This window comes from Rhagoletis pomonella, unplaced genomic scaffold, assembly GCF_013731165.1.
Source record: "Rhagoletis pomonella isolate Grant_MI unplaced genomic scaffold, Rhpom_1.0 Rhpom_scaffold_00003, whole genome shotgun sequence".
Classification (NCBI taxonomy): domain Eukaryota; kingdom Metazoa; phylum Arthropoda; class Insecta; order Diptera; family Tephritidae; genus Rhagoletis; species Rhagoletis pomonella.
In genome coordinates, this window is record NW_023458557.1 from 60,565,846 (window position 1) to 60,580,166 (window position 14,321).

The 14,321-nt window shown below is 36.7% G+C and overlaps 1 protein-coding gene and 1 pseudogene across 6 annotated transcripts in view; both read left to right on the forward strand.

Moving 5' to 3' along the window:
* The first annotated feature begins 1,553 nt into the window (after nt 1-1,553).
* On the forward strand, nt 1,554-2,277 carry LOC118736627 (annotated as a pseudogene).
* A 2,018-nt stretch (nt 2,278-4,295) lies between these two features.
* The window catches only part of LOC118735340 (protein RCC2 homolog), a 132,459-nt gene continuing 122,433 nt past the window's right edge, over nt 4,296-14,321 (forward strand). For 5 of the 6 annotated variants that reach the window (XR_004992573.1, XM_036465036.1, XM_036465039.1 and 2 more), the window contains exons 1-3: nt 4,296-4,406; nt 4,628-4,985; nt 5,037-5,615. Coding sequence is in view for 5 of the 6 variants with exons in the window: in XM_036465036.1 (XP_036320929.1) it covers nt 4,656-4,985; nt 5,037-5,615 (909 nt within the window). In the remaining variant the exon portion in view is untranslated. Of the gene's footprint in view, nt 4,407-4,627; nt 4,986-5,036; nt 5,616-12,836; nt 14,097-14,321 lie in introns of those variants that run through there. The other variant, XM_036465040.1, reaches the window with a different exon arrangement.

Genomic DNA, 14,321 nt, shown 5'->3' on the forward strand with positions numbered 1-14,321 from the left:
TTATACAAACGGGTAAAAAAGAATCTTTGTTGCCCCATATCGAGAAACTTGGGGCCGGTTTAGTTATTTGTACAATGATTTTCGGTTGTTGTGTCCAAACGCATAATCCGAATCGAAAAACTTTAACATCACATGTAATCAAAGTATTAAAATATTATTTTAAATAAATGCTTCAAATTTCCGATCATATTAATAAATTCGGTTTGCACTATGGACTTTTTTGTGAATTTCGACGTGGGTTCTGCGCAAAAATACTGCGGATGGCGTAGCAGGAGTGATGTGCACAAGAAGTGTTGTGTACCTTTGACATGCGGAAGCCCTTCTTCTCCGGCAACACAGAAAGGAGAGTTCTACTTAGTAAGGGTTATAATCCCTAAGTGCGGCGGAAGGCAGAAGCAAGTGCAACAGGTGGTGGACCTAATACTAGGTTCACATATAAGTAGATTATCCTCATTTTCGAGCTTAACACCCTAATCTTTAATTATAACAAGAGATTAGCCATATAAAATTCGTCCCTTGTTAATCTGTAATTATAAAATAATCTCAGATTTAACCGATAACTTTTCGGTGTCCATCCTAGTTTTATCGATTGTTTTTGCGAAAGAGAGGAGAAATGCCAAATGTAAAAGTAAACAAAAATGTACGCTAGCAAGTAAAAGAGGTTTGTAAAGGTATTTTTAATAAAATGTTAAGTTAAAATATATTTATATTGCTTATTATAGCAGAAAAACGTGATCACGGTGGCACAGAGAAGAAACATAACTTTTAGTTGAGATGTGAGAATAACAAGTACACCAAATTTGACGGCTAATAATCTGAGATTTGCCTGTGTAAACGGGTGATTAAAAAACGAGCTTTGATTAAGATAATATTGATATGTGAACATAGTTTAACAAAGTGCATGTATTCAATGGTATGGAAGAAGCTGTTATTGCATTAACTGGATTGAGAACCAGTTCTTCAAGCATAGGAGTAGTTCTGGCTTGTGGTTCAACAATTCAACCAGAAGCTGACATAGATGCGCCCATGGTTACTATGCCCGATAGCTCCGCGTATCTTTGCGAAATCATTCCCATAGCGCGCTCTCACTACGCTGCTATAATTGCAAATGCAATAGAATCCACCGTTTTCTTCAAAATATGTAAAATCAAACAATTTTACTATAATCAAGCACTTCATGAGTGTTTTTTTCATTCCTTTCCACTTTGTTTTCCTTCATTCAGCTGTCTTCGAAAAACAACCGATAGCTGGCAACGCTGCACATGTTTCCGCAAGGGTTGCAGCATGTGGATTTTTCGTTTTTTCGTAACGTAGCTACGAATTACGAATTACGAAAATTCGGGTTCTAGAATAAGGGGGTATGCCTATAAGCAAGATGGAATTTGGGAAATTAAGTGCCTGGTTGCAGCATATCTATGTATTAAAAAAATAATAAATTAAATTAAATTGTGTTTAATAGAAATGTTATAAATCGAGTGGCGTTATTTAATATGTGCTCCAAATATTTGGCGAACTTTTTTTCGCCTTCTCGACGTGGTAAGTGACAAGATAAGATGACTGCCACCACGGCCGGAAACAAGCCCAAAGCAAAGGGAAAACTACCTTCCAGGAAGCTGCCTGCTGTCCCCGAGTCGAAGATGAAGTTAAGCAAGAAGCAGGTCAGCAAACGTGCTACCCTGATCAAGCGTAAACTAAAGCGCTGTGCTGTGATTGCACTCCGCAAGCGTGAAAACTTGGAGCATGCTGAGAAATATCAAGCAAAATATCTCCTGATGGACGCCGTGAGATGAAGTTGCGCCGTTTGGCAAAGAAACGCGGCCCATTCTACGTGCCCGCAGAATGGCTTTTATGATCTTTATCTGCGGTATCAACAAAGTTGCACCAAAAGTGCGTTAAGTTTTACTGTGGTTCCATCTTCGCCACATTAACAACGGTTTGTTCATCATATTGAACAAGGCAACCATTAATATGCTACGGATTGCCGAACCCTATATTACATGGGGTATCCAAATCTAATATCAGTTCGTGAATTGATTTACAAACGTGGAATTGTCAAGCACAGCCATCAACGTGTCCCAAACTCTAACAATTTTGTGATCGAACGCAAATTGCACAAAGCGCACGATATTCAGTGCGTTGATTATTTGGCGCACGAAATATTCACTGTTGGATCCCACTTCAAGAAAGCCTCGAACTTACTGTGGCCACTACGTTGAGGTTGGTGATTTCGGTAACCGTGAAGATAATATCAACAGACTGCTGCTCAAGATGGTTTAAAGAAATTTTCTGGTGTACACGGTGGAGTATTTTTATTTCAAAAATATATAATAATAAAAATAGAAAATAATTTTTTTTTTTTTTTTTTTTTTAACTTTCTGAAGGTTTAATCCGCAAAAATGCTAAATGGAAGGCAGCTTATATTCACGATTCCTTGAATATTGTCGAAATTCCATTGCCGTTCGTAAAGGCCATTTTAAAAGGCTCCACTCCACAAATTTAATTTGTTTTGGTTTTTCAGCTCATTAACGAAGCCCCAGGATTGCATTTACCGTCTATGAAAATATTTCATGAAGCGTTCCAAAATTAGCTCCGAGCAACTAAAAGTTGGTTAAGCTTAAGTGAAATAGTTTTTCATTAAATATTTATTCCTGGTATTTATTAAAAAAAAAATCAGGTCAATTATTAAATAAAGACATAACGGCGTCGGACGTTGGTCCTGACGTATATAGAATAAATGCAATAGAGAGATAATTATAGTTGCGTTCCAGATGCTTCACGATTTGCAGGTTTTTACAGGAAGTCGTTCCAGGTGACCACCTCCCATAAGGTTTATTAATGGAGAAAACAGCTGTTCCTACAAATCGTGAATTTCGTGAATATCGTGAAGCATCTGGAACGCAACTTATACAAGCTCAACGTCCTAATTTAGGTATACTTGCATATGTATGCATTTACCTGTTACTCGCCTGACATATACTTCTCAGAAACTTGACTACAGATTTTCTCCAAAGTGTCGGAGAATGCTATGTACTAGTTCACGAAATTCTTGAATTATCTTATTTTTTAGTTTACTGTCAACCATTTATGAGTTTAATAAAAAAATTTGTCGTATACGCCAAATGTCATAATTTTTTTATAAATTAACGATACTTTTCACTAATCAGCCTAATCGTGAGTTTCGCCCAAAAAAAAAATCGCCAGAAATGTTTTCACCCACCCGTTAATACACGGAAACGAAAAGTGAAAAGGTGGCCCGGTTCGAGAAAATGAAACTCATGATAAGGCTGAATATGTCGGAAACTAGAGTAGATATTTAAAAACAGATGATGCCATTTGAAAGATCTTGATTAGTTTAGTACGACAGCATTACTAACGTAACTTGTACCAAATGATTTTAGTCAATTACTCGGAAACTAAAGAAGATATCCAAAAAACTGTTAACAAAAAAGCGATATATCTTATTTTAAAATATATAGCTGCATATTTAACTAAAAACTGTCAAAATGACGCTTACGGAAATTTTTCATCCAAGCGACGATATTTGAATGTTACTGGCGTAATTTCGAGCCTGTGTGTAAATTTTCGGGAAAAGGTTAAGAAGTATATTCATATGCTGAAAAGATATTTTCGCAGACTCACGCAGATTTAAAGTAATATTGAATACTTTAATAATTATGAATGTATTTTCCTGTATTTTATTATCCTTTCTATACCCTTTCTATTATTAGAATCAAAATGCATACCATCGTAAATTCGTTCGGGCCTAAAGATCCTAGGCCTGATCTTGTTGAAATTCTAAGGGGTGTTTGGTTTTGTTTTAACGGCTAGGTTATTAGCATTCTGTATGAGTCCTACAATTTTATTGAGCTTGGGGCCGTTTTTTATGAAAAATGTTGTGGAAAAGAAACAGTTATTTACAAATGTAAGAAGTAATATCTGCTATTTGGGAGATCACAACATCTACTAATCACAACCGCGGTCACTGAGGAGAAGTGGTGATATCCGAAATAGCAGCTATAACTTCTACCTTTTATAAATTTTGTTAATTTTCAATAACATTGTTCATAAAAAACGGCTGAATATAATTGTTATAAGGCCATAAATAAAAAATTCTGAATGAATGATAAGGTCAGTCAAACAAACCGAAAGAAAGTCGGAGAGTCTCCTTAAAGTCGATGTTTAAAACATCGCTAAAACTTCCATCGATGTATCGTCAATTTCGCGATTTTAGTAAATTGCAAACATCGATGGCAAACATCGAAAATTGAACCGATATTATCGATGTTTCAAAAACATCGATGCATCGTTTGCATCCTAGCTAGTATCGTTTGATCCTTCGTTTGAGCGTCACTTATATTGGGATACTTTTGTGGAATATTTGAGGTTCAAGGCCTAAAAAGTTATAAGTGAGTTGTATGCAGAAATTTTCAAACGACTGTAGTGCAAACCTTTCCAAAGATTTAACACGTACACGTATTATTTAAGAAAGTCATATTTGTATATTACTTTATGGCCTCCGATAATTTTCCCTGCATTCTAGCGTGTGTAGCTAAGAAAGCAAGGCAATTTTTCTCTATTGATCTCAATCTGAAATTATAATGGTTTGCTGGAAATATTATCTTTCTAGAAATCCCAAGAATCAATCATCTCGCATTATGTCCGCAAAACGTAAATCTGGTGGAAACGGAGCAGGACCGAACAAGCGTCATTCCAAGAAGCAAAATGATTTTGAAGAAGTTCTAAGTGATGCTTCGAGTGATGAAGGCCAATCTACCTCTAACCAAGTTGAAGTTTTAATACCTAATGATAATCTAGAACCGCCCAGCAAGCTCCCAGAAGAATTACTGACATCTTTTGATAAAACGCCGGGACAAATGCTCATTGCTGGAATGGTCACATGGGATTTGACCGGGAAACGAGATCGGAAAAATGTAGTGAAAGTTCGACCAAATCTATTTAATTTTCACCGATTTACTGATGAAAAGGTGGGTATTTTGGCCTAAAAGATTTTCTGTTTTAAATATATCATATTTCAGTACCGATATTGCGCAAGTGGCCCTAGCTCTGCGCATACGCTTCTTATTAATATGGGTCGTAAGGCAATTGCTTTTGGGCGCAATCCATCAGGTCAGTTGGGCTTGCCTGATGTGAAGATATGTGAACGGCCTACTATGATACCAGGGTTGGAAAAATTTAATATCGTGGAGGTGGCATGTGGTCGTCATCATTCCCTTTTTTTGACTGATACAGGTACTGTTTACGCTTGTGGAGAAAATAAGTCTGGTCAATGTGGTATTGGTAACACTCAGCCAGTAGTAAACATACCAACACCGATAAACTACCGTGGTCCGCCAATTATTCGTATTGGATGCGGCGCGGAATTTTCAGCGATTCTTGATATCAAAGGTAATCTGCACACATTTGGATTACCTGAATATGGTCAGCTGGGTCATAATACAGATGCAAAGTACTTTGTCAACGCCAACAAATTATCCTTCCACTTTGAAACTTCGCCTAAAAAAGTTCTTCTTTACATAGAAAAAAATAAGGAAGGACATGTAACACCTGTGGACAATGTTCAAATTGTGGATTTTGCGTGTGGTAATAATCATACGGTTAGTATTACAAATATAAATGGGAAATGTTTAGTTATTTGTACAACGTTTTTGGGATGGGGGCGTGGACCCCCAAACCCCCTCTGAACGAAAGGGGAAGAAGCGCGCTTTATGAAAAGTCGCCCCTTATACCCTTACCATATATTAGAACGTATCAGAAAAGTAGCATTTACAGTTGTGTTCATATTAATAGCAGTGCGTTCTCTGAGGTAGGAAAACATGACTTCATCCAAAATAAATTAAATAAAACTTTAAAAGGCTCTCGCTATTTAATGGCATGATTAATGCAAATATAATTAATACAAAAAGTCGTATTATTCTTAGCAATTTCTTCCATCAAAACTAAAAAAATTCACAAGTCAAAAAATTCTGTTCACAAAAATAGCAGTATAAACGAAAGTGATATGGAATTTAACACGACCGCAAAATCTACATCTTTGTGTAAAGTAAAATAAAGATACTGCTAATAATTAGCCGTACAGCCCTTATTCCGAATGACGGCGGCGCATCTACGCTGCATCGAGTCCACTAAACGTCTGCATCTTTCGACTGGGATATTTGCCCATGCAGAGCGTACAACTTCCCACTCGCTTGCTCGTATGTTTCGGATCATTATCCTGTTGGAACACTCATTTCAGCGGCATTCCCTCTTCTGCATATTGCAGCATAACTTCTAGGATTTCAACGTATTTGTGCTGATCTATGATACCATTAATTTTATATATTGGTCCTGTACCGTAATAGGAGAAGCAACCCTATACCATTATTTTTGCTCCTCCATGTTTAACGGTCTTGACGGTGTATTGTGGTTGCCAGCATTTTGCGGCCTTCTTACGTACTGACGCCGACATTTTGAACCAAAAAGGACCACTTTACTCGTCCGTCCACAAAACATTTCCCTATTTTGAGAGTGGCCAATTGACGTGAGTATTTGCAAAGCTTAACCTATTCTTCAAGTGCCGCTTGGTTAAAAGTGGTACCTTTCGTGGACTGTGGGCTTTCAAATTTGACTCCAACAAACGTCTTCGCACTGTCACTGCACTCACATTAAGATTTAGCTTTTCCTTAATCTTTTGTGAACTAATATTTCGCTATCGTCTTACTAAATTACTTATTTTCTGGTCAGTTTTTTCATCTGTCAGTCGTTTTGGACCGCGAGTTTTTGGACCGCGGGACGATTCTTGAATTTTAAGGCATTGGACACCATTTTCGCTGAACAATCTATTACCTTTTGTATTACTTTGTAGGTCTTGTTTTCCTGCCGCAATTTTTTTTATCAAGGCTCTGGTTTCACTGGTACAATGTTTGGAACGTCCCATATTTCTGTAACCTCAAAGGTTTTATTTATCCTTATTGCTCGAATATGTTAAACTTACCAACAATAATTTGCTTTAAGACAGAAATGGTTTTTGCACGCAAATGATTCCGTTCGCTGGTCAGTTAATTGCAGAACTGCTATTATTATGAAACAGCCAAATTCAATTATTAAAGCGAAATGCGTCCGGCACCAAATGCCACGCTAACTTTGATCAAATTGAAATTCGTACGCATTTACTATACCGTTACCTTAAGCCGAAAACAATTTAAAACGGAATTTCTTTTAAGGTTTGAGCTGAGCGTTACGTTGCCGCATACCACAGCTGGCACTGCTATGAATATGAACACAATTGTACATATGCAAATACATATCGTGTAACAGCGCTCTTAGGGATTATAAACCTCACTAAGTAGAATTCTCCTTTCTGTGTTGCCGAAGAAGAGGGGCTGAACACCTTTTGCAGAGAACAATTTCTGCATAGAAGTCCTTCGGACGCTCTTTGGGATTATAGCCCTCACTAAGTAGAATTATCCTTTCTGTGTTGCCGAAGAGAGTGGTTGAACACCTTTTGACAGGGCAGCTCGGAAATTTGCAAAATTACCATATTTCAAAGGGAAATTATTAATAAATTAGTGCACAGCTATAGTAAATTATTATTTTTTAAATAAAGCGTAGACGCTTGTCTACTAGTGTGTAAAAGTTTTTTTGATTCGGGTCACGCATTTGGGCCCAGCAACCCAAAATCGGTGTACAAATAACTAAACCGTTCCCAAAATAACTGTACATATGGGGTGCATTCCAAAACGTCTAAATAAAAAAAGCATCAGTCTTTTAATTCTGAAGCTCACAACCGCAGTGTTGCGCGAGTTATTAAAGTATCTCGTATTGCAAATTTTGATCAGTACTGCAGTATTACCGCTTTTATTACGTGCTTCGAACAGGCCCTTTTTCTCCTTGCGAGGTTTAGAAATAAAATAAACTGATGCTTTGTATTTTGACATGGAATGCACCCATGTATTCAATTCAGTGCAATGGATTTTGCTAACACGTTTGCTGCTACGTGACCCACAGGTGGTGGCCACGTGCACCACGTTTATGTCACACATTATGACTTGTATTAGTCTGCGTTCAGACACGGAAACTCGTGTTGCTTATTATTGGCGATTTCTCTTTGGAGTCGCCCTTTGCATTCACACACAGCAACTCTTTTGTACGCTATTGTTGTCAGCTGCGAACCTTAGACGAATGAGAGCACAAAGCGTGTTGCTCGAGTACGGGCAACTCGTTCCCACGACAGTCGGGTCTACGTAACCGGAACGACCCAGATTTATATCTGGCCAAGGACTGTCACTCCAGCAACACTCCCCAAAAAGTCTTTGGGGAATTTGTATGCTGCTACAACAACAACAACAACAGTACGGGCAACTGGGTACCCGTCCCCTTTCCTCGTCGCTCTCTCCCCTCCAAGCTACGAGTTGCCGCAACAAAAGTTTCCGTGTGTGAACATCGACTTAAGGTTTTTAAAGTGGTTTGTCACGGCCCGTCTCCACAGGCAAACGTTTTTGCCTACCAACTGTAATTTTTATTGCTTTTATCAGCGGCAATATTTGTGCCGGGCATTTTTTATTTTGACAAAAGCATTTGTAAAATGGCTTCCAAAAATTATTTTTGCCGGACTTAAAAAATTTATAAAATTTGCTATTTCACATTTAAATACACAATAACAAATATTTTAAAAGAAAATAGCTCAATTTTAGGTTTTATATTAAAATATCAATAATGTTGCTGCCACGAAGTTTTCGTGCAAATGCAAATGTATGTCAAACTACCAAGTTGCTGGCAATATTTATCAAGATAAAAGTTGATATAATTATTGCTTGACAAGAGCAAAATGCGGTCTCCATTGGCAAAATATTGCCTGATAACATTATCAAGATAAAAACTTTTGCCTGTGGAGACAGCAAGTTAGTGGAAGTACTTTTTTGCAGACTAGTATATAGTAGATATTATCTACTAGATAAGTCATTTTTTGCTATAGAGAAACTATATAGTCACCTGAAATGCAAAAAGACGTAACAAACATCATCGTTGAAGTGCAATATGTCATAACTAATAAAAAATTTAAAATTCACTTTTTGATTTACAGTATTGGCCAATACAATAGCACCCCCATTTTAAAGAGATATTGTTGCCCTCATGGTTATTTATTTATTTTTAGGAATTCTCAATTAAAATACATTTCATTCTCTAAAAAACCCCATATAAACCCAAGTTTAAAACTTTTTAAAAGACTACAAAATAATGCAACAAATTTTCACCCAAACTTCAAACTTTTTTCTCAGAAGTGCTAGAATTTTTCTGAGTACACAGTTTTATAGTCCATTCAATTCTGGTCTAATAATGTGCAAGTTTCATGTAGATACAGTGTGAAATTTAGATTTTCCATCCCTGGTGCATATGGCTTGGGTATCGCCGAAAGTAGTTAAGCAATGCAAACGCAGTAATTGCGTTTGATTTGCTTTGATTAAGCATCAAAACAAAGCAACATTTGAAGCAAACTTTGAGAAGACAGCTGCGGCTGTCGGCTTCCACTTGTGCATCGACCGCAGTCGCCAGCAGATGTTTCATTCAGGGTTTGAATTGCTGACTTCAAAATAGCATAAGCAACATTTTTTTGCTTTTTAAAGCAAGCAGCTCTTGATCATTTGCAATTGCTTAGCTACGACTAACACAAATAAATCAGCAAAAGCAGACAGCAATAGCGAAAAAAAAAATGGAATCATTTGCTTCAGCTTATAGCGCAGTTTCTCTTTGCTTACTTAGTCTACCGAAGCAACCAGTTTAGAAAAATTTGCGTTGCTGCAAGCTGTAAGTTAGGGGTAGTTTTAAGGTTAAGGGGATTTCGGGATATTAAATTGGTAATATCGGGATCCCGGGATATTTCGGGATATTATTACCATTAATTAAAATACTAGTGAACCCGCATGGCGTTAAGACGCCAAAATTGAGTTTAACATTTTGAACAGATGGCAACACTATTCACAAACCTTAATAAATTTTGCAAATGTTTCAAGTAAATTGGTCCATCCTTTTTTGAACGAAGAGAGGTCTGACATGGCGTCGGTTTTTCATTTCCTCAAAATTTAAACTACCGTACATCGCTTAAAAAGGTCGAAACTTCAAAAAATAAAACCTTAATGCACATTTAGAATGATGGTGCTGATTTGATGACCTTCATATTAAAGATCTGATGACCATAACAAAAAAATTATTTATTTATAAAAATTAACTCTAAACTAATTTTTTCGGTATATTATGGGTTTATTCAAAAGAACATATATTCCCATTAGTTATGGAATCCGATTTCATCATGTGACTGTCTTCGCAGTAGCGCATCCTGTTAACCCAGTTCTCCAAGACCTTGTTGATGGTTTCTGGCTCTATCATAAGAAAATGCCGACATACGCCTTAAAGGCCTGAATCGTTAATGGATTGTTCGCATTATATCGGTCCTTCACGGCATGGCACAAAAAAGTCTAATAAGGGCATGAAATCGCGGTTCCGAGGGGGCAAATTGACTTCATCGAGACAGCTGATAACACAATTACCGAACTTTATCGCTCAAAATAAAAATCGAATAGATGGTAACCCTAACAAAAAATATTTTCAAACTAAAGTTTTATTAAAACTTTCTTTTGCCACTCATATTTTAATATTTCATTAAAATTGTTTAAAAGCTAAATAAATTAGGCTTTTCAAACAGGTGGCAACCTTCTGCGAAGCATTTTCAAACTGAAATCTTTTAAAGTTCTTTCGTCTGATACTTTGATACATAATTTAATTACCTGAAGAATTAAATTGAATTGAATTTTTTTATCACCTGGCAACTCTCCTAAACATTTCAGATATAAATCCTTCTCACATCCATGAACGATTAAACCAACTCTTTTAGTAATTTATTTAGCTTAATAATTCATTTAAATTTAAAATTTTCAACAGCTGGCAACTATCTTCAAACCATCAAACAAAATTTTGATGTTTAAAATGAAGATTTCTTAGCACTCTTTGGGTTAACACCCATATTTTAATACTGCATATAACTAGTTTCGGCTTTTAAAGCAGGTGGTAACCCTTTTCAAAACATTTTCAAGTTACTACCTTTTTAAACACCTTGGACCCCTGTGGGGTAATATTTTGTAAATTACCTTTGTAATTTCCCTGTTTAAAATTTAATTTGATTTTTTTAAACAGGGGCAACACTCATAGTTAAGTTAAGAAGCAAAGTCTTTAATAACCATTTTGACTGATACATATGGCAACTCTTTTCAAAAAGTAAAACCTCATTGCACATCTGCAACCAAGCCTTTTAATCTGACACCTCATTTTTGAAAATCGAGCGAAGGATGGGGATATGATGGTATTGATTTATAAATAATCTCAACTTGATTTTTTAAAAGGCGGCCACTCTTTCCGGAAATAAAAATAAATTTGTGTTTTTAAGCAAAGAAATATAAGTGTCTTTATTTTATATCAGTTTAAAAAGCTAATTACATTTTTCATTTCATTTATTAATAAAATCATTAGCACAATAAGATCAAAAGAATGATCTTTTATAGCGCAACAAAAAATTCATAACAGCACATACATATAACTAAAACAGCAAAAATTACTTAAGACTAAATAAAAGTAACATAATATAATTAACAGAGTAGTATTTTTAAGTGAGTTCTACAATTCCAGGACATATACTTAAAATAAGACTTAATTAAACAAGTACATAGAGAGCACATCACAGGGACTGAAGTGAAGCTAACGGAAATATGCATACAGAACATTTTTAGAGTTGCTTTTGTTTAAACTACTGCGAATATGGGATGGAATAGAGTTACAGATGCGGATAGCATTGACAAAGAATAGCCGTGCAGAGCTGAGATAATTGTAGGTAGGAACAGTCAAGTCCTTTACTCGAGTGGATTTGGGGAACATTAATTTTTCATATAGATATTTGGGTGCCTTATCTGTCATGAGACGAAAAAAGGAATACACAATTTCTAGCTTTAAGATATTCAGAAATTTCGCAGCCAAGTAGGCGCGTTCTCCAAGCGGAAATATGTTCATATTTTGCTAGCCCAAACACATAGCGCGTGATCTGGTTAAATACTACATCTATTTTGTGAGCTGATTGGGAATCTAACCTGCTGTAGACTACCTCAGAATAACAGATAATTGGCATTATGAGTTGGATTGCGAGTTTACGTCTGATTTCTATCGGTGTAAATGGAGCAGACATTCGTAAATTCCTTAAAGTATTATAGACTTTGCCTACTGTTGAATTCACATGGTCAATGCAGGTAAGGCCAGTGTTGATAATAAACCCAAGGTTAGTTACTTTTGACACAAATTTAATTGGTTTGCCACCAATGTGTAACGATGGAATAGTTGCTAGGTTAAGACGTTTCTTACAAATAGGTAAAACAAAACACTTGTCACAATTAAGACGAAGACCATTTAACTGTGCCCAGGACCTTATAGACATCAGTTCTCTGTTGAAGCTTGCGCACAAATTAGCTGAGTCCTCCAGAGGACCTGACATATAGAGCTGGACATCGTAAACAAACTAAATAGTAGTGGTCCTAAGATTGACCCTTGTGGGACACCCGTGAACAAAGGCCTTTGTTCAGATATTTGAGATCCAACCTTGACACGCTGAGACCTCTCTTTCAGATAGCTACGCATCAGTTTTACTGCTGACTCTCTAAACCCAAAGTAGTTTTTTAATTTAAAGCACAGTAGTTCATGGCTAACTGAATCAAAGGCTTTAGAGAAGTCCAGCAAGCATAGTAGTGTTAAGTGGTTCTTGTCGAACAGTATTCTAATGTCATCAAGTATCTTTACCATTGCAGTAGAGCAGCTGTGATGGGGTCTGAATCCGGATTGAAATGGGGATATAAGGTTGAATTTGCCGATGTGGGAAGAGATTTGTTCAGATAACAAAGATTCGAAAACTTTAGACAAGGCTGGTAGTATGCTGATGGGTCGGAAATCACTAGGGCTGGATGCGGATTTATTTTTGGCTACAGGAAGCACAATAGCAATCTTCCAGGCGTCGGGAAAACAGGACGTGGTGAGACTCTGGTTTATTATGTGTGTCAAGGTTGGCAAAATAATCGGTAAGATTACCTTCACAAATGTAATCGGAATGCCGTCCTCCCCGATTGCGTTGGACCTGATCTTAAAAACAGATTTCACCACATCAATCTCGCTCAGAGCAATGAACTCAAACTTTTCGCCAGCAAAAGAGACCGGACAGGAGGCTACAGAATTGGTCGTAAGGGGACAAGATGAAGGCGGAGAAGCAAAGGCAACGCTAAGCGTTTCAGGACTCAACGAGCATTCTGATTTCTCACTGGCATGGACGCGGAGTGTTCTCAGATTTCGCCACAATACATTATTAGGCAGTGAGGGATCCAGCTTATTCATAAAGAATTTTTTCTTTTCACGCCTTATAACCGAGGTAGCTTCATTCCTTATTGTTTTGAAAGCACTCCAGCTCATCTGTCGGGTTCCTTTTCCATATGTTATAATATTTATTGCGTTTTTTAATCACTGATCGGACCACACCATTAAACCAACGGCAGGAAGAAGACCTGTCACAGGTTCGGGTAGGGACATGAGTGAGGAGCGAATTTAATATATTTTCGTTTAGGAAACGGAGCTTATCATTGACCGTGCTGAGACCCCAGCAAACAGACCAATTGATCTGCAAGAGGCTACTGAAAAGGTTGTTGACATCTAAGGAACGGTAGTCAAAGAAATTAAATACATAGGTATTTTCGTCATAGTGATCAAGTTTAACGTCAAAAGAACAAAATATCAAGTCATGATCAGATATAAAAGATGTTTGGTCAAATTTCAAAACAATAGAAGGATCAGATACAGCAAAGTAATCTAATAAGCTGGGACAGCAATTGCTACCACATCTTGTGGGCAACGACAAATTAACCATAGACAACCCAACACAGGAGATATCATCTATTAAACGAGCACTGGTAGAATCAGGACATAACAGGTTCACATATACACACTGAATAAATTAAAAACTATGCAATAGAAATTCATTCATATTGCAGTCGCAGTCATTTTTACAATAAGTAAAAAATAAGAGATCATGTTTACACTTAATATAGTATTTATACATATACACATATGTGTAGTAATATTAGTATGCCACAACATATATATTGTCACTAAACACGAATAAAGGCGCGTGCTAAAAAGTTGGCCGCGAAAAAAGTCGCATAAAAAAACTTCAGCGAAGAAAGACTCTTTAACCCTCTAGTAGGCCAATTTTTTTATGAGTTGAAAAATTCAGGAATGGGTGATTTTAG